General features: G+C 54.2%; 11 protein-coding genes across 11 annotated transcripts; 5 read left to right on the forward strand and 6 right to left on the reverse strand.

Annotated features, from left to right (window-relative positions):
• Positions 1-49: 49 nt before the first annotated feature.
• Positions 50-1,317, reverse strand: L226DRAFT_492824 (uncharacterized protein). Its single transcript, XM_067677404.1, has 7 exons — positions 1,127-1,317; positions 843-929; positions 697-719; positions 578-639; positions 466-513; positions 219-399; positions 50-161 (listed from the first exon to the last, which is right to left on the reverse strand). Exons 1-7 carry the CDS (start codon positions 1,237-1,239, stop codon positions 145-147), a joined length of 531 nt encoding a protein of 176 aa, XP_067531162.1. The 5' UTR covers positions 1,240-1,317; the 3' UTR covers positions 50-144.
• A 154-nt stretch (positions 1,318-1,471) lies between these two features.
• L226DRAFT_492829 (Txnl4a protein) lies at positions 1,472-2,428 on the forward strand. Its single transcript, XM_067677405.1, has 6 exons — positions 1,472-1,787; positions 1,848-1,891; positions 1,952-1,999; positions 2,059-2,086; positions 2,138-2,207; positions 2,263-2,428. Exons 1-6 carry the CDS (start codon positions 1,575-1,577, stop codon positions 2,286-2,288), a joined length of 429 nt encoding a protein of 142 aa, XP_067531163.1. The 5' UTR covers positions 1,472-1,574; the 3' UTR covers positions 2,289-2,428.
• A 6-nt stretch (positions 2,429-2,434) lies between these two features.
• On the reverse strand, positions 2,435-3,479 carry L226DRAFT_554795 (uncharacterized protein). Its single transcript, XM_067683021.1, has 4 exons — positions 3,233-3,479; positions 3,024-3,167; positions 2,691-2,960; positions 2,435-2,633 (listed from the first exon to the last, which is right to left on the reverse strand). The coding sequence occupies exons 1-4, from the start codon at positions 3,377-3,379 to the stop codon at positions 2,529-2,531; spliced, it is 666 nt and encodes a 221-aa protein (XP_067531164.1). The 5' UTR covers positions 3,380-3,479; the 3' UTR covers positions 2,435-2,528.
• Positions 3,480-4,202: 723 nt separating this feature from the next.
• Positions 4,203-8,032, forward strand: L226DRAFT_574694 (uncharacterized protein; the record flags this gene model as incomplete). Its single annotated transcript, XM_067685089.1, has 4 exons — positions 4,203-4,590; positions 4,649-4,732; positions 4,813-5,837; positions 6,521-8,032. The coding sequence occupies 4 exons, from the start codon at positions 4,203-4,205 to the stop codon at positions 8,030-8,032; spliced, it is 3,009 nt and encodes a 1,002-aa protein (XP_067531165.1).
• Positions 8,033-8,553: 521 nt separating this feature from the next.
• On the reverse strand, positions 8,554-10,217 carry L226DRAFT_562765 (uncharacterized protein; the record flags this gene model as incomplete). The annotated part of the gene is made up of 2 exons (XM_067683522.1): positions 8,554-8,642; positions 8,714-10,217. The coding sequence occupies one exon, from the start codon at positions 10,215-10,217 to the stop codon at positions 8,754-8,756; it is 1,464 nt and encodes a 487-aa protein (XP_067531166.1). The 3' UTR covers positions 8,554-8,642; positions 8,714-8,753.
• A 1,505-nt stretch (positions 10,218-11,722) lies between these two features.
• Positions 11,723-12,233, reverse strand: L226DRAFT_538841 (uncharacterized protein). The gene is made up of 2 exons (XM_067681572.1): positions 12,137-12,233; positions 11,723-12,113 (listed from the first exon to the last, which is right to left on the reverse strand). The coding sequence occupies exon 2, from the start codon at positions 12,060-12,062 to the stop codon at positions 11,820-11,822; it is 243 nt and encodes an 80-aa protein (XP_067531167.1). The 5' UTR covers positions 12,063-12,113; positions 12,137-12,233; the 3' UTR covers positions 11,723-11,819.
• Positions 12,234-12,409: 176 nt separating this feature from the next.
• Positions 12,410-12,740, forward strand: L226DRAFT_538842 (uncharacterized protein; the record flags this gene model as incomplete). The annotated part of the gene is made up of 1 exon (XM_067681573.1): positions 12,410-12,740. A coding segment is annotated over one exon (250 nt), but the record flags the coding sequence as incomplete, so codon positions are not given.
• An 862-nt stretch (positions 12,741-13,602) lies between these two features.
• Positions 13,603-16,916, reverse strand: L226DRAFT_547722 (uncharacterized protein; the record flags this gene model as incomplete). The annotated part of the gene is made up of 11 exons (XM_067682520.1): positions 13,603-13,770; positions 13,828-14,195; positions 14,256-14,333; positions 14,370-14,982; positions 15,048-15,144; positions 15,206-15,381; positions 15,444-15,579; positions 15,638-15,866; positions 15,936-16,140; positions 16,195-16,719; positions 16,761-16,916. 11 exons carry the CDS (start codon positions 16,914-16,916, stop codon positions 13,603-13,605), a joined length of 2,751 nt encoding a protein of 916 aa, XP_067531169.1.
• Positions 16,917-17,961: 1,045 nt separating this feature from the next.
• Positions 17,962-20,341, forward strand: L226DRAFT_525882 (uncharacterized protein; the record flags this gene model as incomplete). The annotated part of the gene is made up of 7 exons (XM_067679006.1): positions 17,962-18,536; positions 18,595-18,949; positions 18,988-19,105; positions 19,212-19,486; positions 19,560-19,745; positions 19,818-19,946; positions 19,997-20,341. 7 exons carry the CDS (start codon positions 17,962-17,964, stop codon positions 20,339-20,341), a joined length of 1,983 nt encoding a protein of 660 aa, XP_067531170.1.
• A 1,430-nt stretch (positions 20,342-21,771) lies between these two features.
• L226DRAFT_538843 (uncharacterized protein) lies at positions 21,772-23,818 on the reverse strand. The gene is made up of 6 exons (XM_067681574.1): positions 23,444-23,818; positions 23,224-23,385; positions 22,933-23,170; positions 22,756-22,884; positions 22,432-22,637; positions 21,772-22,363 (listed from the first exon to the last, which is right to left on the reverse strand). Exons 1-6 carry the CDS (start codon positions 23,480-23,482, stop codon positions 22,112-22,114), a joined length of 1,026 nt encoding a protein of 341 aa, XP_067531171.1. The 5' UTR covers positions 23,483-23,818; the 3' UTR covers positions 21,772-22,111.
• An 876-nt stretch (positions 23,819-24,694) lies between these two features.
• Positions 24,695-26,781, forward strand: L226DRAFT_538845 (uncharacterized protein). Its single transcript, XM_067681575.1, has 4 exons — positions 24,695-24,752; positions 24,802-24,929; positions 24,984-26,610; positions 26,684-26,781. Exon 3 carries the CDS (start codon positions 24,991-24,993, stop codon positions 26,608-26,610), a length of 1,620 nt encoding a protein of 539 aa, XP_067531172.1. The 5' UTR covers positions 24,695-24,752; positions 24,802-24,929; positions 24,984-24,990; the 3' UTR covers positions 26,684-26,781.
• Positions 26,782-27,039: the final 258 nt, after the last annotated feature.

Consider the following 27,039-nt stretch of genomic DNA (forward strand, 5'->3'; position numbering starts at 1 on the left):
CGAACTTAGACTGCGCGGCTCGATGTTCCGGCTGGGTGATTTTATGTCTCCGCAGCGGGTTCTCGACACAACGTGTACAGAAAGCCATGGAATTCGATAGAGGCCGCTATAACTACACTGCGAGATACTACATAACCACCATGCTTACATCTCACCGCACTCTGCACGACCAGGAGTCAAGCACGGAATCAAGGACGAGAGCAACAAATGAGACTGACCAACTATCTTCACGGTGAGCTTCGGCCTATTGTTGGGACCCGTGGCTACATTCTCAATCTTGCGGAGTGTGAGCATGCCATCTATGACCCTGCCGAAGACGACGTGCTTCCCATCCAGGAAGTCACACTTCGCTGTTGTGATGAAGAATTGGCACCCATTCGTATTAGGGCCGGAGTTCGCCTGTGGGACGAGGAGCTCTAGTCAGGCATTACAGCCAAGTGACGCAAGCTCATGAGGGTATCATACCATCGAGAGCAGACCGGGACCAGTGTGCTTTTCCTTAAAGTTCTCATCCTGACAACGGATCATGCAGGTCAGATGGAGCACGGAAAGGCGCACAGAGTTTATTTGCACTCACGGGGAACTTGTCTCCGTATATTGAGAATGAGCCTGTGCCATCGCCTTTGATGAAGTCACCGCCTGGTCATAACAGTCAACATGTTGGAGATACGAGCCATGAGGACATGGAGAGCGTACCTTGGCACATGAAGTTCGGAACGCTGGAAGCAATGTGAGCGTCGGTGCCAGCAGGTTCAAAGATAATGGCACTCACACTCTACATCGTGTCACTAGATCAGCAAGCATGGGCGAAGAAGTCAAGTCTGACAACATATGCGACTCACCGATGGAAAGTAGCACCCTTGTATCCTTGTGGACGGGAATTTACTCGATATTCGCCGGTGCAAAGCTGTCTGAAGTTCTCAGCAGTTCTGTGAAACGATGCTTGTGAGTTTTCTTGTCAAACGCCTTGGCAGCAACAGCAAGTTCGTGACCCCGCCACCCCACGGTCTGTCGTCCATTCAGAGCGGGTTGTCTCTCATTCATCTTCCTCGAACGCAATCTTCCGCTCACTTTCCAGCATACTTGGACAACACGTCATTCACAAGTTGGAAGATTTGACACTCACTTCGGTACGATATCGCTGAACAACTCCATCTTCATGCGGCCTGCGGGTGTCTCGCCAATATTGACATCCATGAAGACGATGGGACGCGTCGGGTTGGTCGAGCTTGAAGACATAGCGCGTAGAGGCAAGAAGCAAGTGTGAGTGAGAGGCTGTAAATGTCGTCGGGTGAATGGTTGTGCTCGTCGTCCACAACAATGACGAACTTGCCAGAAACAACGGGCAAACAAGGTTTCCCAGGACTATGAGGATTACTTAGCATCGTATCCTTTTTGACTTACTACTGAAAGCTATCTTTGAGCGTTTGAACTAGGTAAAGTAATTGTTTTGAATAACAATCAGAAAGTTGAGACATTTAATTGAACAACCATTGCTCTTCGCCACCACCGTCTCCCGCATCGTACTCGCCATCTCATACGTCTCTAGACTCTGAGTACTTGCTACTAGCGCGATGTCCTACTTCCTGCCTCATCTTCCCTCTGGCTGGCACGTCGACGAGGCAATCAAGTCCGAGGAGGACCGCGTCGTCGTCATCCGCTTCGGGCACGACTGGGACAGCCAGTGCATGACCATGGACGAGACTCTCTATGGCGTCGCAGAGAAGGTCCAGAACTTTGCAGTTATCTACCTGGTGGACATCACGGAGGTGCCGGACTTCAACAAGGTGCGTCCTAGTTCCTCGGGTTGTGTATGCTGCGGAAGTGGCTGATCACAATGTGGGCAGATGTACGAGTTGTATGATCCATGCACGGTCATGTTCTTCTATCGGTGAGTGTCTCAGCCTGGACATGCAGAGGCAAGAGCTGGGACTGACAATTTGCATACCAGGAATAAGCACATAATGATCGATCTGGGCACTGGTAACAACAACAAAATGTACGTTCTGCTTCACTACGAGCATACGTACCAATTACTCATCGTATGCCACACCTCAGTAACTGGGCTATGGATAACAAGCAGGAGGTGAGTTGGAAGTGGCTTTGAGACGTGTCCTCCCTGCTGACGCTTCCGCAGCTTATTGACATCATTGAGACTGTCTATCGCGGCGCGTCCAAGGGCCGAGGTCTAGTCGTTTCGCCGAAGGGTGAGTCAGTTTCCCATTGTCAGGCGGTAGTCGTTGATCTCACGTCATGCTTCAGATTATTCGACTCGCTACCGCTACTGAGCGATTACCAACGGCAACCTCTATTCTCATGCGTGCGTCCTTGCCAATGTTCTGTAGTTGTACATGTCTGGAATTCCGGCTGTGTATTCTATCCCTGTCCGCAATCCTTGTTCACATCATCCTGAGGAAACGCTCATGGGCCAAGTGATGTAAGTATGCAAAGGTATGATATTGCCTAGTAATACAACATGACGGAGATCCGGCAGCGAGGCAGACTACCCGGGACGATGAAGCAAGTGATTACTTCCCCTTCATGATGCTGTCAATCCGCGCATCCTGCACTTGCTTCCTCATGTCGGAGATGACGGGGAACCCAAGCATGAGCGCAGCGAGGACATATTGGGCCTGAAATATGGTAGTCAGCACGACGTTCCTCGCAGGACTGCAGATGAGGAAGCGCACCCCGACGAAGAATCCTGTACGGTGCTTCTTGCACAGATACAAGACGTACAGCGACTCGAAACCGTGGCAGAACGCGACCATGCCCCAGCTGAACTGGAGGGACCACGAGGGCAGGTACGAGAGTATCGTGTTCCCAGGGACGAAGAACGGCGCATACTCCGAGGACGCGAGCGACTGCGCGAGGGTGCAGTAGGTGAGGAATGTCATTGCGACAATCGTGGTCATAAACTTGGGACTGTAGCGGAAGGAGGTGATCTGGGGCGCACGGGTCTGCAGAGGGACATGAGCAAACGGAATTAAAGTAAGGATATCGAGCCCGGGAACGAGACGTACCATCCCAAGCTCCTCCTCCGCCTCGGCCTTCATACCCATGAGGCGCGGCTTTACCTCCTCATACCCAAGGAGGGGCGGTTCGAACTCTACTCTCACTTCCTTGGTCTCCGTGCTGCCCTTCGTCTGGTAGGTGAGCGTCATGCCCTACCGATACCCGCACAACGCGCCCCGTCAGCAACCTCTCTGAGATGACGGTGAAGTATGCGCACCTTAGTGTCGATGGCGGTCATCTTCGCGCTAGATACCTGCGCGGAGACCTTGCCCCAGTACCGCACGTACGACACGAGCGTGTCCGGGTGATTCGACATGTACATGCATAGGAAGCCTGACTTGTCGGCGACTGGGTCTCCTCCCATTGTTGTTTGTTGTCTGTCGAAGTCTCAATCCGCAACACAGATGTATGTGTGGGCTCAAGCCAGATTCGACGGCGTTGGAGAAGACTGCGGTGGTGGGAAGGAAACGTGGAAGTACTTATGGCTCCGGGTACTCGCGCGGCCTGCGCGGGGCGGGCTCGCGAGTCAAGAGTCCCACGCCTCTCGCGCCGTGAGAAACTGCTCGCGCGACGATTGTTGCATCTTGTCCTGCGCTCTCAGAGTCATTCTCTGCTGAATCCTGATACCCTCCCATACCATTCTGTTGCTTTCGAACTGTGTATTCGCCTGTGCTAGCTGCTTTTTGAAAGATCTAGTCTTTACCTGCTGCATAGCGGGACTCACGACAGGTACTCCAAGTTCACGCACTCAAGCCGGAGCGACATAGACTATACAGTTCAGAGTCAATCTGGGACATAGCTGGCGTTTTGTAAGTCTCAATCAACGCTACTGTGATTTTCTTGCGTCCGCAATACTGCATCTACTACGGGCCCGGAACAGCCAACTGTCAACCCTGTTCCACGAGCAGACCTGCCACGCCCCAGAGGCCGCGTGTAATAATATTGTGTTCCGCTGCTGTAGTAGCTCACGAACTCGGACCAGTTGTCATACGATATTCAGCTTTGATATTTCGATGTTAGACATTGCTGTTATCCCAACTATGTCGCTCACATCTTGGCCTACCCTAGGTTGACTCTGATATACCCGCTAACAACCGCCCCTTCGCGACTAACGTAGCATCTTTCTTGGTTGTAAGTGGTCTCGTGCATTCAATTTAGTCCATAAGATGACGTCTAGTCCCTAGACCATGGAACAAATACCAGAAATATCAATCAAGGAAGATCTTGCCTCTCGCAAGCACGAGATTCTCGAGGAGCAAGCTGCTCTGCGGGCACGGCAAGAGATGTTGCATCGTGAGCTCATGGACATCGAATACCAGCTCAATGCCACCCGACCAATCAATCGCCTCCCGCCTGAGATCATGGTGGAAGTCCTCCTCCTGGTCCACGACGATCTCTTCAAGACAATCGGCCAGGAGGACAACCCTCCCCGGTATCGGGACGCTCGGCGGCTCTGGGCGCAAATCACTGCGCTCTGTCGTCGCTGGCGCCAGATAGCAATTGCCACCCCCGCGTTTTGGCAGCGTATTGACATATTCCAGAGACCTGAATGGCTCGAGCTGTGTCTAGAGCGCTGTCCGTCCTTGTTGGCAGACGTTCATCTCCACAATGAACCTCTGTTCCCTTTGCACAGCTCGTGTCAAGGCAGGGTACGCCGACTCTCCGCTATACTCACCGTCGCTCAAGTACTACGTTGCTTCTGTTTCCTTTCATCCCCGTTCGTCGGAGTTCACTCTCTTTCCTTGCACCACTCGTCCCACCATGCATTACACACCAGCTCAGCCCGTATCCCATTAGCCTCGACCGACTTCCCCGAAGTTCGATCACTCAGTGTCACCGGGTTTCGCGTCCACATCGAGCCGTCGTTGCTCGCTAACCTCCGGACGCTGGTCGTCAAGAAGGGCCAGTACGGGGTGTGGAACGTGGAATTGAGCCGTTTGGTCGACACCTTCCAATCCATGCAGCATCTGGAGGAACTCATCCTGGACTCTGTTATCGTCGCCGCTCCTCCTCCTACGGAGTCTAGCGCGACGATGTCCCGCCTTCGCACGCTAGAGTTGACAAACCACTCAAAAGAAGTAACGTGTTGGTTGATCGACCACGTACGCGTCCCCGCCGCTTCCTATGTCACGATCTCCTTCCGGGTTGATGGTCTCATAGCGGACGGAGCATTCTCCCACCTGCTACCAGCCAGCATCCAATCCAATATCCCCCTCTTTTCCGACCGCGAGGCTGTGTACGTTTGCGTAGACAAGAACACCTACAACATCACCGCTCGCACCAAAAGCTCGTCTATGACCCTCGCATTCTCCTACATCACACATGGCGCAAATGTCACGCATTGGCCCAGCGATCTGGAAGACCTGTTCGGTGGCTCCTCACTCACACATCTCCATGTCAACGATCAAGTCTCCAATGCACCCTCTGCGGCATGGTCACGCGTGTTCACCCAGTTCCCCATGCTGGAGCACGTGGAACTCACCGGCCACCGACCGCACAGCTTCTTTTGGCGAGCCCTCCTGGAGACGCATCCTCCGAGCTCGGAGGACGCTGTCTGCTGTCCTAACCTCCGGACCATCGATCTCGCGGACGCGCCGGAAGTTCCAGGTGGCAGGGATCGAGTCTATCTTCCGATCCTGCAACTGGCCATCGCTCGCGTTCTAAGCTACCGTCTGGAACGGGGTCACAAGCTGGAGTTGCTGTCATTCAAAACGGCCCCTTGTACCGTTCGTTCCAAGGACGGCTCGTTTGAAGAGGCGGCCGAGCGATTCGGGCGGCTCGATGAGCTCGTCGGCAAGTTGAAATTTGGTGATGACCAGACTGTACGTTGCGTTCAGCAGTCTGCCATTACATGAAGCCTCGGGACTGACGGAATCATTTGTGGCGATCCGCCCCCGCTGTGCCCTTATGATTGGAATAGGTTTAACATCGTTGCGAGAGATCAAACTGACTCGCTCAGCGAAGGGGCGCTATAGTTATGTAGATACACTGATCTTCAGTGTCGAGGTTGGCGAGATCATGGTATTGGACGAGTCGTATGTACTTTGGAAACACGGGCACGCTCAGTGGCATACGCCCGTCTGCAATCTCGCCGGACAGAAGCGGCGCATGGGGCCCTGGGGTCTCGTCTGAGGGCGCATCACCTGGGTGACGGCACGTTCGTGCCGCTTAGACGCACTCTCGACCTGACCACCAACTGCCACCGCCCATTGTTTGCTTTCCTTTCGGCGGCTGGTTTTCCTTGGAGTGAGCTATCTCGGTGCTTGGGGTGTATCGGAAGTTTGCTAACAAGTGCCATCAGGCTCTTTCCTAGGTGAGGGTCACCGGCCATGCACATGGCTGGCACACGACCCAAGTGTGGCAGATCTGGATCAAGGTGAACATCCTGCACGCTCTGTACATTTCAGACATCGCTGACGAGAACCAGCAGGGGTGGTGTGCAACAATCACAGCGAAAGGTTGTCGAAGTTGTGAAGACGAAGCTCGTCTCTCCGGACGCTGAGAGGCTGGGCCGATCACCACCCTGCCAAACGAGCTGCTGGTCTCGATCTTCGACCTCGCTCAACTGTCGTCCGATGCGCATGCGAAGGATTGGATTGGCCGCATGTACCTGTGCAGGCGTTGGTTCCACATCCTCATCTCGACTCCGCGCTTCTGGCAGGAGATATATGTGTCCGCTCGTCCGGAGTGGCTGGAGCTGTGTTTGTCGCGCTGCGCAGGCATGATGGTGGATGTGTACTTCACCGGGCGATTCTCCATGAACTCGACAATCTCTGCTCTGAAAGAGCACATCCGTGCTATCCGCGGTGTCACGTACTCCCCCGCCTCACGATCTTCCTGGAAATTGGACATTCACAAGCTCTGCTCGATGTCCTTCCCTTCACTCCGCCGGCTCGAAATATCGCTGGAAACGTATTCAGAGCACTTTGCGGTCGTCAAATTGAACCCAGACAATCTCGTTCATCTCGAATCACTCGAGTTGTGGTCATGTCGCGTTCCCACTGATCCCGCAACGTATGTCAACCTTCGGTCGCTCAAGATATGCTATTGCGAGTGGTCAGTTACCTTCGACGAAGTCCTGAATGCTCTAGAGAGTACCAGGGCTTTGAAGGAACTAATCCTTGAGGACTGTTTCTCCGCATGGCGCGACGTCTTCCCACAATATACGGATGTCCGTCCTCCTCGCACTCCGATCGATCTCCCAGCACTGCGGACGATACGACTGGACGGCATCGCTCACGCTCTGACCGCGCAATTCACTAAACACATCCGCATACCCTCCGCTACCCATGTCGACGTTCACTGCAAAGATACTGACGCTAACACGGGGAGCCCGGACATGACGTGGATTATGTTGTCCCCGGATCCTGCCTCATTCTCTCCCATCTTCTCCTCTGCAACGGCCGTGACCCTCGAAATCTTGGACTACAGGAGCAAAATTATTGCGAAGACGTCGAAACACCAATTCAATATGCAGATCCCTCATTGCCAGTCAAGATCTGGAGGGCTCAGATCTCCCCAAGGAACGGCGGAAGCGCTCCTGGACGCGCTCCTGAACGCGTTCCGGGATGCTCCAGTGTCGGATCTGAGCATCACCGTAGTCCGCCCCCGTATGAATTTATCCAAGTCCACCTGGGAGGAGCTCTTCCGCACTTACGACGGCCTCGAACATCTCCAGCTCAGCGGAGTGCACTTGTTGCATAACGTCTTTTCCGGCCTGACGGCGGCGTCCCCGCTTGAAGGCAGAGCCGTCTGTTGCCCTCGCCTGGCGAGCATCATCATCGAGGATAGTATGTACAGGGACTTCCTATTCCGAGTCGTACCCTTGGGTACGCGCAGCATGATCCTGGACGTACTGTGTTTGCGTGCGGAGCGGGGGACGCGGCTGACAGAAGTCAAGCTCATGGTTGGCGATGACGGCGAAGTTGGGCAGCCTGCCAACGAGTTTGAACAATTCCTTGGCGAGCTGAAGAACATCGTTGGCGAAGTCAAGTACGAGGCTTTCGAGTGGTGGTAACTACTGCGCCTGTACATCGCATATCATCTACGGCTTTGCGTTCATTGCCGTCTTGTTCGTACTCTCCATTGTGTGAAATGTTCTTCGAGACAGGTATTTCGCTCCTCCATACCTGAACTTCAAGTTACTTTGTCAGCAGTTCAGTGGCACTGATGGGTGCATATTACTCCGTCACGAGCTAGACATACTCACGCACATTGACTGAGACCGTTCCAGTCGATGAAACATCCGGAGTTACGGAGACACGGACCCTTCACGATCCAGAGATACGTAGACTGGGGATTACAGGGTGCATGAAGGCATATTTGAGTGGGTCACATTGTGCTAGCTCCATAGTTGCGTCTGGGGACGAATGTGTGACATACAAACTATAATTCTATCGAGCTCTGGTCGTGTCGAGTTCCCTATGCTTCTGCGAGTGGTCAAAGTCCTAGATTTTCTAGAGAGCGACCAGGCTTTGAAGGACTGATACTTGTTCAACACTGGACCATACGACTGAACGGCATCGCTCCCGCTCCGATCTCCCGACTCATTGCGCACATCCGCATACCCTCCGAAGCGACTACCGACTCGAGTGGGCTTGAGGCAGTACACACTTCCATGTGTGATGCTAAAGAGACGATATATGTATATGTCAGGACGGAAGATGTGCGAACACTAATGACGATCGTGAGTACTCACCTCACGAGCACGATGAATATACAGTCCGGTCCTGCGCCGTCTATTCTGTGCGGGTTAACGACTCGAGTGCCGCCTCGATCTCCTCCCCAGCGCCGCAGATAGGATTCCGGTGCGATAGGAACAACTCCACCCTCTCGAGTTGAGCGCCTTGATCTGCACGTCGGCGAAGGAACGTGACAATTCTGCGATACGTCGTGTGATGCACTCCCAACAGATTGTCGCGCGTGCCAATCGTCATCGCGACCAGGCCCGGACAGCAAGCCGAGGAATCTGCTTCAGACGCGAGTTCGAGGCCAGCGAGTACCCGACTAGGCTCTGTGATTCCCGATCTTTCTGAGATACACAGGTGCCGCAGGCGAGGCAACGACCGGAAAGCCTCCTTCCACGTGCTCGGATAGTATCCATAGAGGCGTTCGGCTTCAAACTTCAGCTCCGTGACTGACGCCGAGGCGAACACCCGAAGAATGTAGTCGAAGGAGGCATGGGTGTCGGGGCAGACCAGCAGGGAAAGAGAAAAAGAGGAGCTCGATCCTTTCGCGAATACTACGCAGTCAGCACGACTGATCCTGATGGACAGGGAGGTCGTTGCAGAGACTAATGGGAAGGCCACGGGGACGTTGTCGGGGAGAAAGGACGATAGGCCAGGGAAAGTATACCCAAATACCTCGTCGAGGGCTATCCTGACCAGCACAGCGTTAGGGAGGTGCAACCGCGCTAGAACATGAGACGTGAGTGCGCAACTGAACTGCCGGATGCGCAGCTCACGCAAGCGCTCTAGCGTAATAGGAGGGCGAAGGGTTGGGTGGTCCCGCGCGTACCCCTGAGGGCAGTCACGAAGGTCCTGCAAGGTCCCTCCCAATTCCAGGGCCTCCAAGCCGCTGCTGTCCGCCAGGACGTTCATGAATTCTTCGAAGGTAACCGCCGGCCCCAGCCGACATGCGGATACTAGGCTGAGCGAGCGCAGGGTCGCAAGACGAGGGGTGTCGTTGGGATCCAGTACACACATGTTGAGCGTCAGGTTGCGGAGGCGAGGAAGGTTTTCCAGCTTGACACTTGCTTCAGATCTGTCGAAGAGAGCGTTCAAGATCTCGAACGAGACGAGGGCAGGCATGGGTATCTTGAGGATTTGCTCGATGTCTACCATCCACCTGCGATGTAAGCCGCGGTAGTGAATCTCCTTGATGATGTTCGAGTACCGACGCAAGATAGGCACCGTGCGATCTATAGAACATCGCCTGAAGAAAAAGAGGTTGGCCGGTCCGTTTGCGCAGCGAGACAGGCAGAGATCCAGCCACTTCGGTTCGGATGAGACGTAGATGTCGGACCACAAGGATGTGGTAGAGACTACTACGTCGCGCCAGCGACGGCACACGAGGAGACGTTGCATCCAATTTTCGCAACCGAGGGCACTGTATGCCGGGCGAACGCATTTGAAGATGCAGAGGAGGATCTCATTCGGTAGGTCGTTGATCGACGGAGTATTGTGCGTAGGCTGCACAATCATGGCTTCAGGCTCTATAGGTATAGACGATTTACAGGTATCACTCACCATGTTCGAGATTCAAGCACTCTTCTCCCTCGGTCTTTCCCCTCGATGGTGGTGGCAGTGGTGAACAAGTTTGCGTGAGAAATGAGCACGTGACTGCCAATTGCGCCTCCTCCACCGCCTCCTCCTCAACTCTGCTTTTTGGTCCCTTCGTATGTCTAGCAAACTGTGCACAGCATTGAACTCCTTGGATGCCGGATGGGTGCACAGAACAAGCTTATCGTACCACAATGCTCGCAGCCGCCGCGGCGCTAAGTCGATAACGGTCCTCCTTCAAGCAAGTCCTCCTTGAAGGAATCACTCAACGCTGATAAAATTATCTTTTCGCAATGGTGTTGGTCACTCAACAATGTTGTACTAGAGCGTCTTGCGACTCTGGAATCGGATGCATCGCCGAGGGCGCTGAACTCGCGCCATGCCGTATATCGCGCCACCCCTTTCAACAGCTTTTTTATACCCGTTCTGCCGAGGCATCTCATTGTCTGCTGAATGCTACCGTGAATAGTAGCCTATTCACGGTAGCATTCAGCAGACTATGAGGTTGGATGCCATGATACATGCAGAGTCTCTATTAACGAAGCCGGAAGCCTGCGAGTCGGAATCGCCCCTTAGGATGGAAGCCCGGTTCATCTCTGCAGTCAATGGCTCAACGCCGTGCAGTATTGGTGCCTCTTCTATCTGATTCGGTACGGCCATTCATCCGTCGCACGTATGGTGCTCATCGACTTCTTCAGGGCACTCTAAGATGTACTGAGTATCCATCACTCCAGAGCGAACACGCCGCCCGAGCTGGTCCGGTAAACGTCGTGCTTCGCGAGCGTCACGATCCCATTCTTCTCGCGACAGACGCAAAACTATCTCCACGCCGCGCTGGACCTCGCCTGCTTCCGAGTCGCATCTCGCTGGGTATCATCGTCTGTCACCTCCATTTGTTCTCGCCGGGACACCCGCTGACACAGAACCTAGCAATACCTCGTGGTCATCACCACCCCGTGCCCTCGAACGCAACTTTAACCTTGATGTGGTGAATTCGCTAGGTCAGTGACATTGCGAGCGAGGATGGTCGGGTTCCGATAATGCTTGCACAGACACGTTCGAAGCCATCACTCGGATTGGGACATCCCACCTATTTCACCCCGACCAGATAATCTTTTGTCAGTAGTTACTGCAGGATTCGAATAATCTCGCCCTTTCATTAAGTGAGTTAATCACGATGGCTTATCCGCGATAATCTTCCAGGTTACATGGGAGACAAAATGACTGCCACCACACGGAATCGAACGACAGATCTCCCTACTTACACAAATTAATCTCCAGTTTATCCAACTGCGTCATCAGGCCTTCGTTACCTGTAAACCTACAATATATATATAGTCGTATTTGTATGGATCAGGATATGATCAGGTACTCAAATAATCATTTACTTCACATGGGAGGAGCTACATTATACTGCAGCTAGATGATGCGTGAGAGAGGATAAGAGGGAGAGGAGAGGGATAGAGAGCAGGACGAAGAGGGAGAGCACAACCGGGGAGCGTGACACAGAGTGTGGCGAAGAGCTCAACAGGGAGCGCGCTGGAGTGTTATGGAGCACAAGGGAGACAGAGGGGCAGACAGAGGGGGAGAACGCGAGGGAGACGAGGAGGGAGAGAGCCTAAAGACGAAGAGAGAGAGCGCGAGGGAGACGGAGACGGATAGCGTGAGAGGGCGAGACTGAACATGTTGGAGACTCACGAGGCGGGCGAGGAAGTCCGTGGTTGTGGTGATGGAACTGGAGCATCTGCGCGTCGTGCACACGGGCATGGCGAAAGACAAGGGGTGGGAGCGAGGGAGAGGGTACCCAGTAAGTCAGCGGGTACCCAGTAAGTCAGCGAGAGCGAGAAGAATATGAGTGAGGTGAACGAAGGGCAAGAACGCAATCCGGAGTATAAGCGAGAGCACGAGAGCAAGAGCAAGAGATAGAGAATGAGAGAGAACAAGCAGAGGGCAGCAGAAAGTCAGAGAGACCCCGCAGTGCAGTGAAGAGCGAGAACAAGTGGGCAAGAGACGTTGAGACTGCGAGACGCCAGAGTTCGTGGCGTGGGAACTGGTGTCCCAAGGGCGCCTGCCACATCGTCGCTCTCTGTCCACTCCCTTGCTTCGCTCTGCACCATGCCTGGTCAGTCTTATATTCACCTGACTATAACTTGCTCACCTGGCCACTTGCTCGCACGACCACTCGCACAACTGCTTACCCTCTACTCGCTCGCCTGTCTGACAACTTTGCCTGCCTGGCCGCCTGACGACTCGCTCTCCCAGCTGGTGACTGTCGCAATATCTGCACCTCAAAATAGCAAAAGTCTTCTTCACACCGTTCTGAATGTGTTAGGTACGTCGTCCCTCTCTGAGTTGACCCGTTAAATACGCTTTTGCTCACGCTTCCCCACCCTCTATGCACTCCGATTTGCCATCTGCGCCGTCTCTCTGCCATCTTCCCTGCACCGTCTTTTTGCCATCCTGCGCTGGACCAACCAGACCTTCGCGGCGCACGACGACAACATGGACTGGAGGGGCCGATGCTTAGAGGATTACGTCGAGTAGTCGATAATCTTTTGGTCTTGATTGTCTTTTGTATCCTACCGCAGTGCTACGCGACGACAATGAAGTTCTGTATCCCTTCATTATCTCTAATTCACGATGACTTTAGATTATCAAATCCCACGACATGATCCAGGGGACGTCTTGATCATAATCACGAACATAAACTGGGCCCTGCGATAATCCCAGTTAATCTGGAGGGCTGACCGCCTGTACGCTGCATTGGCTCAGGATTTGAACAGTATGCAGATCTGTTTATGGTACTTGAACGTATTGGATTAACTCTGTTAACTACGCAGCGAGATTATCGGACTTCTGCAGTAACTACAGGGGTAAGATTATCAGGCTGGACTGAAGTCACTGGACATCCACAACACGGCGACTTCATCCGAACCCGATGTTCGCCCTCATATAAGTACGGTGTGGCGCACCGCGCCATGAAGATAGGCTTCCCCCGATACAAACGCGCTCTTCCGCGCTCTCACATCAGGAAAAGGTCCCGACCTGACCGGAACTTGGCGCTACTGAACGGCTTGCTGCGTCTTGTCCGGACTTGCCTGCCCTTGCGCTCTTAGCTAGACTTATTCCAGCTTACTCTACCTGGTCGTCTTAGCGCAGAGAGGCCAGACTACACTGGCAATCATACACAGTCCTAGAATACATGATACAAGATGGTTAATCAAAAAGCGATTTCGAAAGCATGGTGATCTGCATATTTGTTAACAAAAAATGATTCAAAATAGTCCAAAGATTCGTGCTGCTTCAATCAAAGTGGTACAGGGTCCTCGCCAAAGAATGGAATGAGGTGAGCACTACGCAGTAGGCTCTCCACATGGATTACATCACGCATGCGTTCACCGTCCTCGAAGTAGTCCGGCTCGACCTTCCACAGGCCAGTCACTTCATCCGGTTCGTCTCCAACTGCAGAGAACCACTCGACGAGAGCGCATGGCACCCATTCGTCAGCCTCGGAACCGTCGAGACACGGGACCAGGATGGAAAAGAAGGCCCGGATGCGGGCGGCATGCAGACCGCGGAAGCCATCCAGGGAAGTGTCCTTCCCAACAAAGACGCAGTCGTATCGCGGTGGACCCTTCCGCCAGGAAGGCGTGGCTCGTATGTACTCGCGATGCATCCCTCCAATACCGGATGGATCGCTTGGGGCGTAGAAGGTGGCAATTGCGGAGTGATAGACCCGGACTTGCATAAGACCCGGAAGAGGGGGAAGCAATGTGTCGTCTTCAGGCAAGGGGACGTCAGGGTGCATCTGCGGGAAGAGGAACCGGGACACAAGTGTTGTCAGATTCTGAATGCCGATATGAGGTCCGAGGTCCTGGAGCGTTCGAGGATAACCGCGCTCTGTAGCCTGAAGGGTTAGTTATCGGGATTGAGGGCATGTTGAGTGATCAGAATACATACGATGCTTCCGAGGGAGTACCACGAAGCCGCTGACACGCGGACCATGTACCACACCAGAATCCTCGTGAGCAGAAGCATCTCCAGCAGTATTCACTGCATCATCGCCGCCCTGACTGTTGTCACCGTCCTCTTCTTCTTCCTCGGGTTCCGGAGGATCGGTGTATGGGTCGTCTTGATAGTAGTCATTGTCGCCAATGCCATTGTTGTCCTGCGTAGACGGTTGGTTGTCATCGGTTGCGGGGCTGCGGCGTTCTTCGGCTTCAGCTTGCAGCGCTGCTAAGACCGCTCCGAGGCATGTTCCGGAGAGCATCCCTCGTGCTGTGAAGTCCGCACGGGCAGCCGATAACTTGTCGAGCCGCTGGTTAGTGAGCAGCATCTGGCCAAGGGGCTCGAAGCGGTTGGATCGTCGCCACGGCTCCTTGACGGCTTTGATGTGCTTCGCCTCGGTAATGGAGGTGCAGAGGCCGTTCGGGGCACCAAAGTTGATCATGTGCTGGTCATAGTGATCGAGGGAGTGCTGCCGGGGAAGGGAGAAGCCGTCAGGGCGAACACCGGTCTCTTGAAAGACCTTCCGATGGTCGTAGAACTGTGAGCGTGCATCGCGAAACTGTGCGATGTCGAGGTCATCGACCGTGTCACGACGTGCAATGTAACAGCATTGGAGGAATGCCGCAACAGTTCGAACCATTTCGTTCGGAACAACACCGTAGATTGCGGACAGATAGATCTAGTTTGAACATCAGTCATACTATTGCGGGCCTATAGATGGGATCAATTGACATAAAGACTTACCTTCATTAGACCCTTGGAGTCGTCGCCTGTCCACTGCTTGAAGTTACGACCTTGCTTGAAGTGTCGCAAACCTGGGAAAGGAGGAACGAGCGCAAGACTATATCAAGATGCCATGAGCATATTTCTACAGCGAAGGTTAGGAAAATCAGTGTACCAACCGGCAATCTATCTCATCTAAGAGCTCCTTTCCGCGGCTGTCGCCATGTTCTTTCATCAGGTACTCGCCAATCCAGGTAACGAGGTGATCCTTGAATGTCCCTTTGATGAGTTGATGTAGAAGGTCGCCAGAGAGCATCTCATTGATGTCCGCGCGAGGGAAGTCATTTGTAAATGGCTAGAGGAACAAGGAAGATTAGTCGCAGTTTGTGGACTAACAACACAGGACCCGGTACGTACAACAAGGTCGTGTATGATGCCGTAGTCATCCCATAGCACGGCGGGGTCGAATGTCTTGATATATGCCTCTGTGAGCACGCGCGTGCGATTGTTCACAAGTCCGGGTTTATCGAGGGCCTTGGCATCCTGCAAACAGCTGTGGATCATACAGCGTTCAAGATAAGCAGAAAACCCAGAGGATGATAAGAGCGTACGTTGGACACCAGCCCTGCACAATGCATGACACAACGACCTGCTCCATGTAGTCGGCAATGTACGCGGCGAAGCTCCATATGGCCTTTCGGAAGTGTGCGTCTGGACATCGCACAACCTCAGGGACAGTCATCCCGGGTCGAAGTGGTTCGAATATTGCAGACAGGCTTGTGTGTAGTAGCTGGCGATGAAATTTGCGGAATACAGATGAATCGGCATCCTTCCTTTCCGCTGCCAGTGAAGCGAAGGACATGTCAGAATGCAAGCATTGCCATGAAGAGGTAGAGAAGAGAAACGCACCTTTTGGAATAGCAAGAAATGCGACCAATACAACGGAATCGCGATGCGCCCGTCGAACATTATTGTGCATGTTGCCGATCGACATGTACAGCGGGTAGTAATCATTTTGCCCGGTAGCGACAGAGACCGTTGTCTTGTCGCTGCCCAGGATAATCGGGACAAGCATGGCCCCATCGACATCCGGTACCTGCGCAGCGATTAAGTCCTGCAGTCATGTCAATATGCCATGCAATACAGACAGAGGTTGTTTACAACATACTGCTTCCCGCCAAGCCCAATCTCCGGACATGAAGTTGTGATACCGACGATTTCCCGCATGCGTATACTCCCGGATTGGCGCAACATCGAATTCATCCTTGAAGTCAGCATTTGCGAGCATCCGAAGAACGAGCTCACGTGAATCTTGGAACCATACATCGTACTCCTCATCCATCCATGCTGGGACGATGCCGGCAGGCCGCGGACCTTGATACTGACCCTTCAAACACCTCCAGGCAACGTCGCCAAGGAGGATAGCGTCGATTGTTGTGTACAGGTCTGCGTGGTCAGCAAACGGAGGTTGACCGCCATACCGGGCGACGTCTGCAGCCCAGAGTTCCATGAGTTTGCTGATGTTCTTCCCGGACATTTGTTCCGTCTTGTACAGGAACTCGGCCACTTCAAATTCGAGTCGGCTCTCGAATGGATCCCAGGGCTCCGAGGGAGTTGTTGCGCGCAACGGTGGAGGCGTGTCTGGAGGCAGAAATTGCCCTTGAGCATCGCATGGACGGCCTATTCCTCTCAGCTAGCCTGTGCCAGGAAACTGTTTGTAAATATGATACACACCGTAAAGAACATGGTGTGGATCCGGGCGCGGGTAGGGCCCATGATAGGGACCTTCACGAGTGACCCGCGGATGTACCCGTCATCCGTACCCACGGGTGTTGAAAATCCAAAGGCTATACCCGCATCCTTACGGGTATATTCCCACGGGTTACCCATACCTGTGGGTATGATATTCGGGTACCCGTGGGTTTATGCAGCCTGCAGGTTACCCATGTGACACCCTCATGTTGTAGGCACGAACCGTGGGATTCTAATGATATGTCACACGAATGTTTCCGATCAAAACTGAGTGTGCTATGTTGAAAATAAACATGCCCAAATCCGGAAGTATAGGCTGTCTTTTGCGCTCAGTTGCCCGAGATGCCCGGTTAAGCGCCCAAATGAGCGCAAAAGACAGCCTATACTTCCGGATTTGGGCATGTTTATTTCGCCTCAAGCACACTCAGTTCTGATCGGAAAAATTCGTGTGACATATCATTAGAATCCCACGGTTCGTGCCTACAACATGAGGGTGTGCAGGTACCCACGGGTTTACCTAGCCATACCCGCATCCTTGAAAACCCGTGGGAAACAGGTACCTACACCCGCGGATGTACTTACCCATGGGTTTTCCCACGGATTTATCCTTGGGTACCCACGGGTTTTGCTAACTCGTGAAGGTCCCTAGCCCATGAACGTCAGCTTGAGACTCCAGTATCTCCTCATGGGGCGCGGGCCCTAGATTCACGTCTTCGTCAAAGCCGGCAGGGTCAGAGCTTGGCGGACTTGGTGCGCGAACGAGGTCGATGTGGACGGTGTTGATGTGCTGTGTAAGGCCAGATAAGTTGCGGCACCATTTCTCCGGCTTCGTGCAGTATGGGCACTGAAGCAGGCGAGCAGCGAGGAGCTTCCGAGGGGGGTTGGAAACTTTACGGTTGCGTGTGCGTGCCATACTGAAGGGATCGTCTGTCAAAGTATAGCATAGTAGTAAAAGTTCGAGTATATATTACACGCTGAAGTCAACAATCAAAGTCTGAAGACGGTCAGGTCAGAAAGTCTCGCCGGGCGTCGGAGGGCAAGCCCGAATGACGCACCACTTGGCCCGTGCACCAGGCACCCATGGCAACCCTCCACCAGTTTAAGCCCAATCCTGAAGCCGCCGTCCTTCGAACTCCCTCCCTCAAACAAATCAGTCTCTCCTCACCCTCCGCCGTTACTCACCATGTCTCAATCTGCGAACTCGAGTCGTCCTCGCCGTGCCAAAGCGAACCTTCACCCTGGCAAGATCGTCCTGGATCAGAAGACTCCGCGTCGCTCTTCTGCTGAGGTCGCGCAGGAGCGCGCTGCGCTGGAGGCCGAACATCAGCAACTCCTCAAGAAACAGGAAGAAGCTATGAAAGCGTTGGCTGACCTGGAGGCTAGACTCCTCGAGGCCAAGGAGCGGAGTCAACAGGAGTCGACGCGTCGTCCCACTGTCCGGCAGTCTGCCCGCAAGCCTGCCGCCCTCCCTCAGGCTCTGACCGCCGCTGAGAAAGTCGCTGCGAAGACTCCAGCTTCCGGTCGAGTTACTGCCTCGGCGGACACGCGATCGACACCTACTCCAGATGCACCTGCAAAGAAGAATGTTCCTAAGCCTAAGCGTATTCCGAAGCTGACCCGGGCGGATTTCGAGGCTTACCGAGATGCACAGAAAACACAGATGCGGCCGACACAGCAGGAGAACGTTGAGCCGCTAGCTGGTCAGAAGCGTGTCTTGGAGGAATCGCTCACCGATGGTAGTGGTGATAGGGATACTGGGTGCGCAGATTAACCCTACAACTTCCGAGTCGGCGTCTTACCCAGCTTCTATTCACAGGATCACCACCCCGCCTTCCAAGAAGGGCAAGACTGGCACGCCGAGTGCTACGGCCACTTCTACAGACCCTCTTCCTCTCAGACAACCTGGCTCCGAGTCCTACTCTTCATTGCTCCCGACGCCATCTCTCGTTGAACCAGCCTCTCCTACTTCCATCAGCCTGGTTGCAACTGACAGCACTGCATCAACGAACACCCTGCGCACCACAGAGACCGACTCGGATCCCGAGGAGGCTGGTATCATAGAACGGTTTGGAGGCTATGGCGAGGACGAGACAGATGAACAGCTCCAGGCGGATCGGCATGATCTTCAGCGCAGTCAAGATCGCGGTAAGGCTGGCCGTTCAACGGCACAGGTAATGTATCACTTTGGTTTTTGTTATATGCATGACAGGCATACTGGCGTTTCAGACGGGACAAAATGCGTGCCAATGGGCCGCGCGAGGTTCATGAGACAAAAGGTATCCTCGCGCGGCGTATATGGCTCGCCTTTTCGCTCGTCCGAAACGCCAGTATGCCTACCGTGATGGATTTCTGCGACAGGGAAGGGGCTAACATGCGCATGACGTGACGTGTAGAGTCTCATACAGATGCGGTCTGTTGACGTTGCTAAGACAGCTTCTGTAAATAAGGCAGCCACGACGACCAACAATGCTGAGGACGACGGCACCAGCAACCAATCCCTAAAGGCACTCCAACCTATCCTCGGCGACACAATCGGACGGTTCACGTATCATTTCATACCGAAGCTCATCAACACCATCGGCAACTCTGCAAGTGGGCCATGGCGACTCTATGGATTCAATCTTGTCGGCGCCATGAGAGATCATGCCGCTGAGGTCTGGCCCGGCATCGACATCGACATCTCTCCTCGCCATGCCTTCTACGACTTGGTACGTCCCGTCCTGTGTCGCGTTTTGCCGCTCTACTGTCTCGCTGTCTGCTCACTCATGACTCCCAATCCAGGCTAAGCAAAAGATCTCAGACTATCGCGCGGCGATGGGAACCGAGGCGATTCATGCGGTCTCGAAGTTCATGTCATCGCGTCGATTCACCGGGTCCGACGATCGTAAGGAGTGGGTCCAGTGGGCTCTTGATCCGAAGACGTTCCCATTCCGCTACGAGAGGGTCGAGAAGACTGCTAACGGCGAGGTATGTGTACTAATCTGTGACTTATGCAGTCAACGTGCTGGACTGACATTGACTTGGACGCCTGTCGTACAGAAGAAGTACGGCATCTATCAAAACAAGCTCATCCTCTACACCCTCGGCTACCACCTCAAGCGAATCCAGCTCCCAGCCCAAACGATCAGAGACCACCCTTGCAACGCACTCGCTCTGGCGACCACCGCGGTAAGCTTCCTGATTCAACCGCGTTCTCGTCATGCTCAATCATCGTCTAGGTCGAGCGCGCCCTCCGCACCTGGGAGACAGGTGAGCACAAGAAGCCGCGTGGCGAAGCCGGCAAGTTCTCGGACAAGAACTGGGGCAAGTCCGCGAACGAATACCTCACCAGCATCAACAACATTAGCGACGAGAAGTGGGACAAGATCCTCGCAAAAGCGGAGCAGTATGCCCGTGGCCTGGTCAATGATTCCGACGACAATGAGTCCGAGTATGGCGACTACGACGCGGGCGACATCCCAGCAGGCAGCGGCCGCGCGTTGGTGGAGGACTGCGACGACGACGACGACGACGACGATGTGGAGATGGGCCCGGAATGTGATGAGGACGACGAAAATCACTAACAGGTAAGTCCTCACATCTCAATCTCGCCCTTCAAGCTTCCCGCCGAACCTCCGTCTTCAAGTTCAGTGTTCCTGTCCCATGCTTTTCTGCCCCCACCCACTCCGCTCATCCGGGTGGTCGCGCTCCCAAGAGCATCATCATTGCGCACCAGCGCCATCCTGGCGCAGGTTCAATATTCGCCAACTCTCATTCTGATTTTTCTACGCTACCAGCTTCATTCTAGTCTACTCTATGTTCATTCTCTTATACAACAGTTCCCCCATTACGATCGCTTCCCATCAGTCAGCCCAAGAACCGATTTCCAACTGCCATCTGGGAGCTCCGCATCCGGACGTCCCGACATCCCCTCGCCTTGCAATTACTTACAGGACCTACTTGAGTTGTCTTAGACCGTCTGAATGCGAACTTGTTATGTCTTGAGTGTGTCTGAAATAAGAGAGGGACCTTCTGAGGTAAGACGTCTGGTATCTTCTGGAATTGTCTGAGCAAGTGCGACTAAGCTTTCTTAAGAGCCCCAAGGGACTGTGCCCTTTTCCTGATGCATGCGACCGACTTACGGTGTGCTTCTGATCAGGCCGGCGTAAATCGGTACCGTTCCTGCGCAGAGCGCTGCGCCACACCGGGCTTAAGCAGAAGCACAGATCGAACCCGAGAACTCTGACCGGACCCATCGCGGGTTGAAGAAAGATTGAGGGAGCCTCTTACGGCAACAGCGACGTGTGTATGCTATTCCTGAGTGAACTCTCACCGGCTGTGTGCCCATCTGACCGACCCATGCTCTTGATGTCTCGTAGCTATCGCTTCCGAGTAAAACGCCGTCGTTCTTTCTTTTGGACAGATCTTCCGCTCCGCCCAATACAGTGGAAGTGGGGATAGGGAGGCCGGGTCGGCACATGGTGGGAAGCCGCCTTTCACCGGCAAGCATCTCCACGCCCAGGTTTTCTGATCAGTCTGCAAACTTCAAGCTTCTTCACTACATGTCCGCAACGATCTTACGGTGATGGTATGCTCCGTTGTACGACGAAGCGTAGACGTTGACAAGGTTATTGCACGCGCAGTGACGTGGACGTGTGCAACAACGGTGCAACGCCGCAGCACTCAGAAGGTTTCGGTAGACGCTGTGCCACCTACGTGCCGCCTGAAACTGACCGCAACCCTGCAGAGGTAAGTAGCCGAGTCCTTAACGAATTTGAGCGGGACCACTGACCACAATGCTACGTAGCGATCAGAGAGCTAATGTGACCAGGACATGCTGAGTCTTAATCTCAGACGAAGCCGCGCGCAGTTGCAGGCAGTTGCCTGCGCGACAGGCATATACGTCAGGAGCGGCGAACGGAGAAATGCCCGGACAGGTATAACTTCGCACATGGCACCAAGCAGAGAATGCCAATCAAACTGCGGTGGGGTGATCTCGCGAAAATCGACACTAGCGAAGGCTTCGTGGCGTTTTCCGACCAACGCCCTGTGATATTTGTGGAAATATTGAAACAAAACATGTATGTACACTATATAGATCTATGTGTAGTGCTATGGAGCTGGCATCAGTAAATTCGTAAGCGCAGTGCAAGGGGAGAGCGGGGAGGGAACGAAACATGGATACAACGGCGTCAGAGGCGGTTCCAACATATTGACAGCAGAACGACAAGGAGCGGATAGGGGCAACGACGGCCATACGGCCACGGCAACAACGAAGTAATGTACTATACAACTGCCTCCTGCCAGTGCTACCAGCTACACAGCCTTATACCTCGGGGACCAGACGAACAGCATTACTCCGCGAGGCGGGAAGTGCCGCTCTCGACCTCTCCCAGGCTGCGATCCTTCTGGTCGTACACCTCGAGGGACGCGCGGTCGTGCGTGCGTGAAACCGAGACATTGATCGCAAGCGGGCGCATGCCGTACTCTGTTCCCCCGATGCTCTGGACCGCAGTGCTTGGGAAGTTGTCCGTTCCCTTGCCAGAGACCTCGTTCATCGTGTAACCGAGACCGACGCGGATGATGATGAGAGTGAACACGACGCCCTGCGGTGATTACGCCGACAGAAGGGTTGGTAAGCGTTTCGACTCGGACGGGAGGAGGGCGGACTTACGATAAGCGGTTGCAGGATATCCAGGACCACGTACTGCGCATTAGAGCCCGCGAGGTAAGTGCCGAGGAGGGAAGCGAGAGCGGCAGAGTAGATCGCAGCTGACTGGATGAGCGTCTCGACTACCTCCCAGTGCGAAGTGGCAGCCGCGGCGGCGCGGAAGTGCCTGACACGACGATTGGACCATATGATACGGCCGGCAATGAGAACTGAGACGGAATGCATTGTGAGCGGCTGAGCATAAACATAGGACGGCCATGCTCGGGGAGAAGGAGCGGCAAGACATTTGACCCTGGGAATTGGAGAGAAATTTGAGACAAAACTTACTGGTAGTGAGGATGTTCGTGGTCAGCGAGATGGAGAAGAACGCGCGAATCCATGGCTGCAGGTTTTCGGCGAATATGGCACCCACACCCTGCACCATCCCAATTTCCACGCACGCGCCATATCCAGCAACTGTCTCTGTGTAAGTAAGGACCGCGGCGCGAGAGGGTTGTCACTCACCAGCGGTGGCCAAGAGGAGCATGACTGGTAGGATGACAATCCACCAGACACGATTCCAGACGATGTAGAGGCGATAAGTGACAAACGAATCACCGACAAGGGTCATGGTGATGTAGATGGCGTCCTTGGCGACGAGCGTCGGGTTGCTCAGCGTTGAGTAGTAGAGGAAAGTACCGCCCGGCTTGCCACCTTCTACGACGAAAGCCTCAACAGCTCGCACTACGTCTATACATAAATGCTGAGGAACAATTCAGACCGCGAGACAGCGGGAAGGAAAAGAATGGTGCGTACCGCTACGGATAACACAAACATGACTGTTGATGTCCCGAACAACATCTTGTTGAGCTTCGAACTACTCCGCTTCTTCTCCCTGTAGAGCAAGATCCATATTGCAATGGCATAGAGGACAGCGAAGGCCCCGAAGACCATCGACTCCAGAAACAAAGCAATGAGCTGCCGTAGGCGAAATCAGCGTCAAGCCCAGGTACAGCAGCGTAAGCGAGCACCGCACCTCAGCTCTCGCTAGGGGGAAAGTTTCTTCGTCGGACATCTCCACAGAATGCGAGGAACAGGCAGCTGTAGGGACGTCGGGGAGGAGGGGGATTGCAGTGGCACGAGGCCGAACGTCCGGGGGGGACTTTAAGAGTGCGGATTGGCGAAGCTCTGGGAATCGAGGGAAAGCGCTTGGAAGGTGAGATCAGAGATTGCGACAGTCGAGGCTGGCGCTTCTTTGAGAAGCAGTCGCCTGCGAGAAGCGTTCGAGCTCCAGCCAACCGGCATTGAATGCGGAGGTGTGCTCAATTGCTCACGACCTGGGAACAGGGCAGTCGCGTCCCCGGCGCCCACGGACTTCGAATTGATGTGACCGTTGATGGTTGGATATTCATGCGGTTCCCGTGGCCACCCCGCTTCTGGGGCGCAAAGACTGGAACGCAATCTTCCCAATCATGCCCGAGTAGCTTCTCTCACGGGCAAGGCAGGAGAGAGATGTGACCGCATGGACTAATGCGGGGTGCTTGGAGCGGCTTCACGGCAGAGGCGCGTCTTGAGAAGGGAGTAGCAAGCGAGCGGTTGGAGATATCACCATGTATTCTTTGAAAAAGATCCACAGCATCCTGCGACACCTCGGACGTGACTTGACGCTCCTAACGCGGCGCGGCGCCAGTGCGCGCCTTCTCGGCGCATGGTGTCTAGACCCGTGGAACGACTCACCACAGTCGGAGTGAGACGGTCAGAACCCAAGGCCCATGACAGAATTGACATCTGACACTCAGAAGATCTTGCATGTGTGTCTTGACTCTTCAGCGTGTACAATTGTCGGCCCTCGGCGCAGGACGTACCCCCGTATCGAGTTGAACAATGAACTGATCACGGGTATATAAGACTCACCGTCTTCTATCCGTCAGAGGCTCCGGGAGTCCGAGCTCATCGGCTCGAGAAGGGTTTGCTCGCGCCAGGAACTTGGGAGAAGCTCGGTCCAGTCACCGGACGCCTCGGTGGATTTAGTGCGGTGCACGCTATTCCGGAGGTGCGTCGTCTGAGTCCACCCGTCTGCGGAAGCAATCTTGAACAAAGTAGGTAGGACCAAAGTGTCTGAGCACCACTATGAGTTTGGAGTACGTACACCCAGCCAATGCTTGGCGCTTAGCCCTCGGTCCAGAGAATTTCGATCTCCGAAGATGAGTCACCGGCGTTGTTTCGATCGGAGCCGCAAACGTCGTAAACGCTGTGCTCAGTGTGCTGCAACACCGTAGTCCTAACCACCACCTTCACTTCATCCATCTCCCCCACACAACCGATCGACATTGAAAGAGTGAACAGTCAGGTGATTGCACTTCGCTTCAAGAATTCAACTCATTGTGCTCTCAGGCGTCTGCTTCTAGTGGCGGTGGACTTCAACGGTTCGAGTCGGTGGTTTCGATCGTGCGAGAGCATTCCTTGAGGGGATCTGGAGAATTGTAGCAATCGGAGTATACTCAATAGGTCTCGTTAGACACGTAAGAATCTTTGACAGGCTCTCCAAGCTTTCTACACTGACCCTGACTCGAAAGGGACTCGATGGAAGCTGGCGGCCAATTGCTCCGGTACACGGAAGTACCCAATCTCCAAGACCGCAGAGATGCTCTCCTCGCCAGGCGGGTCTGTCTTCTGGCAGACTTGACAGAAGTGGATCGAGGCCTCAACGCCACTGTTCCGGTTCACCAATTGCCAGACGAAGTGGTGATCGAGATCCTCGCGTATCTTGTCGTCCATGGTCACGGCGAGGCAACACGGCCATGGAGAAGGTTGATGGAGGTGTGTCATCGCTGGCGAGTGATCGTTTGTTCGACGGCTTTGTTCTGGAGGCAAGTGAGCGTTGGCCGTAATTTGACCTGGTTGATGTTGTGCCTGGAGCGTTGCGGCAACGCCCCACTAGTGGACATCTCATTTCACGAGGCCGCGTTTCCTCACCACGTACTTCCCCCCATACTTGCAAGTCATGCGAGCGCCATCCGCTCGCTCGCATTTCCGAAGGTCAACTGGCAATGGGAGACTTCCCTGACCGCGCTCTTCACGCTCCATATGCCCGCTCTTGAACAGGTCGCGATCGAAAACGTCAATATGGGCCGACTCTGCACGGGACTTCAAGTATCCGGGACTCAAGTTCCTGGACTGAGGTCGTTTTCGCTCTCTGGATTTGCCGTCCCCGACCATCTCGCGCTGTGTCAGAAATTGAGGCGCATCGATTTCCGAAACGCTCCTTTACCCATGGGACTGAGGAAGTTTTTCGCCGACATGCAGGACAAGACGCAGCTTCAGGAGATACTAATCAGCGACTCGTACGACGAGGTCCCGGCTATGCTGCAGATTCCCGTGCCGACCGCTCCTCCGCTGGACCTGCCCCGGGTTCGCAAGTTCCACCTGAACAGCGGCGCAAGGCCCGTCATCCAGCACATACTCTACGAACTGCGCACCCATAACGCGACCGACATCTCAATCACCGGAGTCGTGCGTGCCCCGCAAGATGTGCCGGGCAACGATCTCTTCTGCACAAGGCTACTTCCCGGTCCTCGACGACCGCTCGACGTCATTCCCGCGTTCCCCGCCGCCGTGACGTCCGTCGTCCTCAGACTACAAGGGCGTGGTCCGGTCGTCCTCGAGGCCTCTAGCGAGAAGCAGCGCATCCACCTGGCCATCGCTGACCAGTCGACCTGGCTCCTTAATTACGAGCACCTCCTTCACATATGCCTCACCGACGTCATCGCCCTGTTCTCGAGTGCACCTGTTACATCCATCACCGTGCTCTCCGATCGCCAGTACCCGACACGCTGTGAACTATGGCGTATACTATTCTCGTCTTTCCCCCAATTGGAGACCCTGACGCTCACTGGGTTGAGTGTGTATTCCAACATGTGGGACGGCCTGATGGAGGCCTCGACGACGCGGACAGCTCCAGAGATGGCCTGTCACCGGCTGAAGACGATCGAACTCGATGACGTTCGCTTAGAAAGAAACTACGACTCCCTATTCAGTCCAATCTCTGCGGCGCTCAGATATCGCGCCATGCACGGATGCAGGCTTGAAATGCTGCGCATGCGTATCAAGCTCTACGGCCTGGAGGACGATCTCGCTCTTCGCAGGACGTACTTCCCAGCTCTGTGCACGTCGGTCGATACTATCGTCTACCACAGCTACTAGGTAAGCCTCATCTGGTTATGTGGTACATTTCGCCTTTCCTTGATCGATCATGCAATTGATATCAAGTCCACAGTACCCTTATAACGTTTGAACGCGGGCGGCGGCGTGCACCTTGTACATCATCCATACCCCTATGCTTTGTATTCTACATCTATCCCATCCGATATCACGAATGCATCATGCTCGTACTATCAATGCTGTCTTTATCATTCAGCTTTCCGGTGTGTGTATCTCACCTCATCTTTTGTTGGCAAGGGCGAATGCAGCCGTCGATGTTAACGTTCACCGGCGACACATGATAGCAAATCTGTGGTACGATTCTCATTTCTTCCTCCTGTCATCTCGACCTACCACAGCTCTATAACGCACAAAATACAATGGTATAAATGCGAGTCACGTTAGCGACGAGGAGGAGGAGGAGGAGGAGCA

The sequence above is a fragment of the Lentinus tigrinus genome, assembly GCF_003813185.1.
Source record: "Lentinus tigrinus ALCF2SS1-7 unplaced genomic scaffold L226scaffold_36, whole genome shotgun sequence".
Taxonomy (NCBI): domain Eukaryota; kingdom Fungi; phylum Basidiomycota; class Agaricomycetes; order Polyporales; family Polyporaceae; genus Lentinus; species Lentinus tigrinus.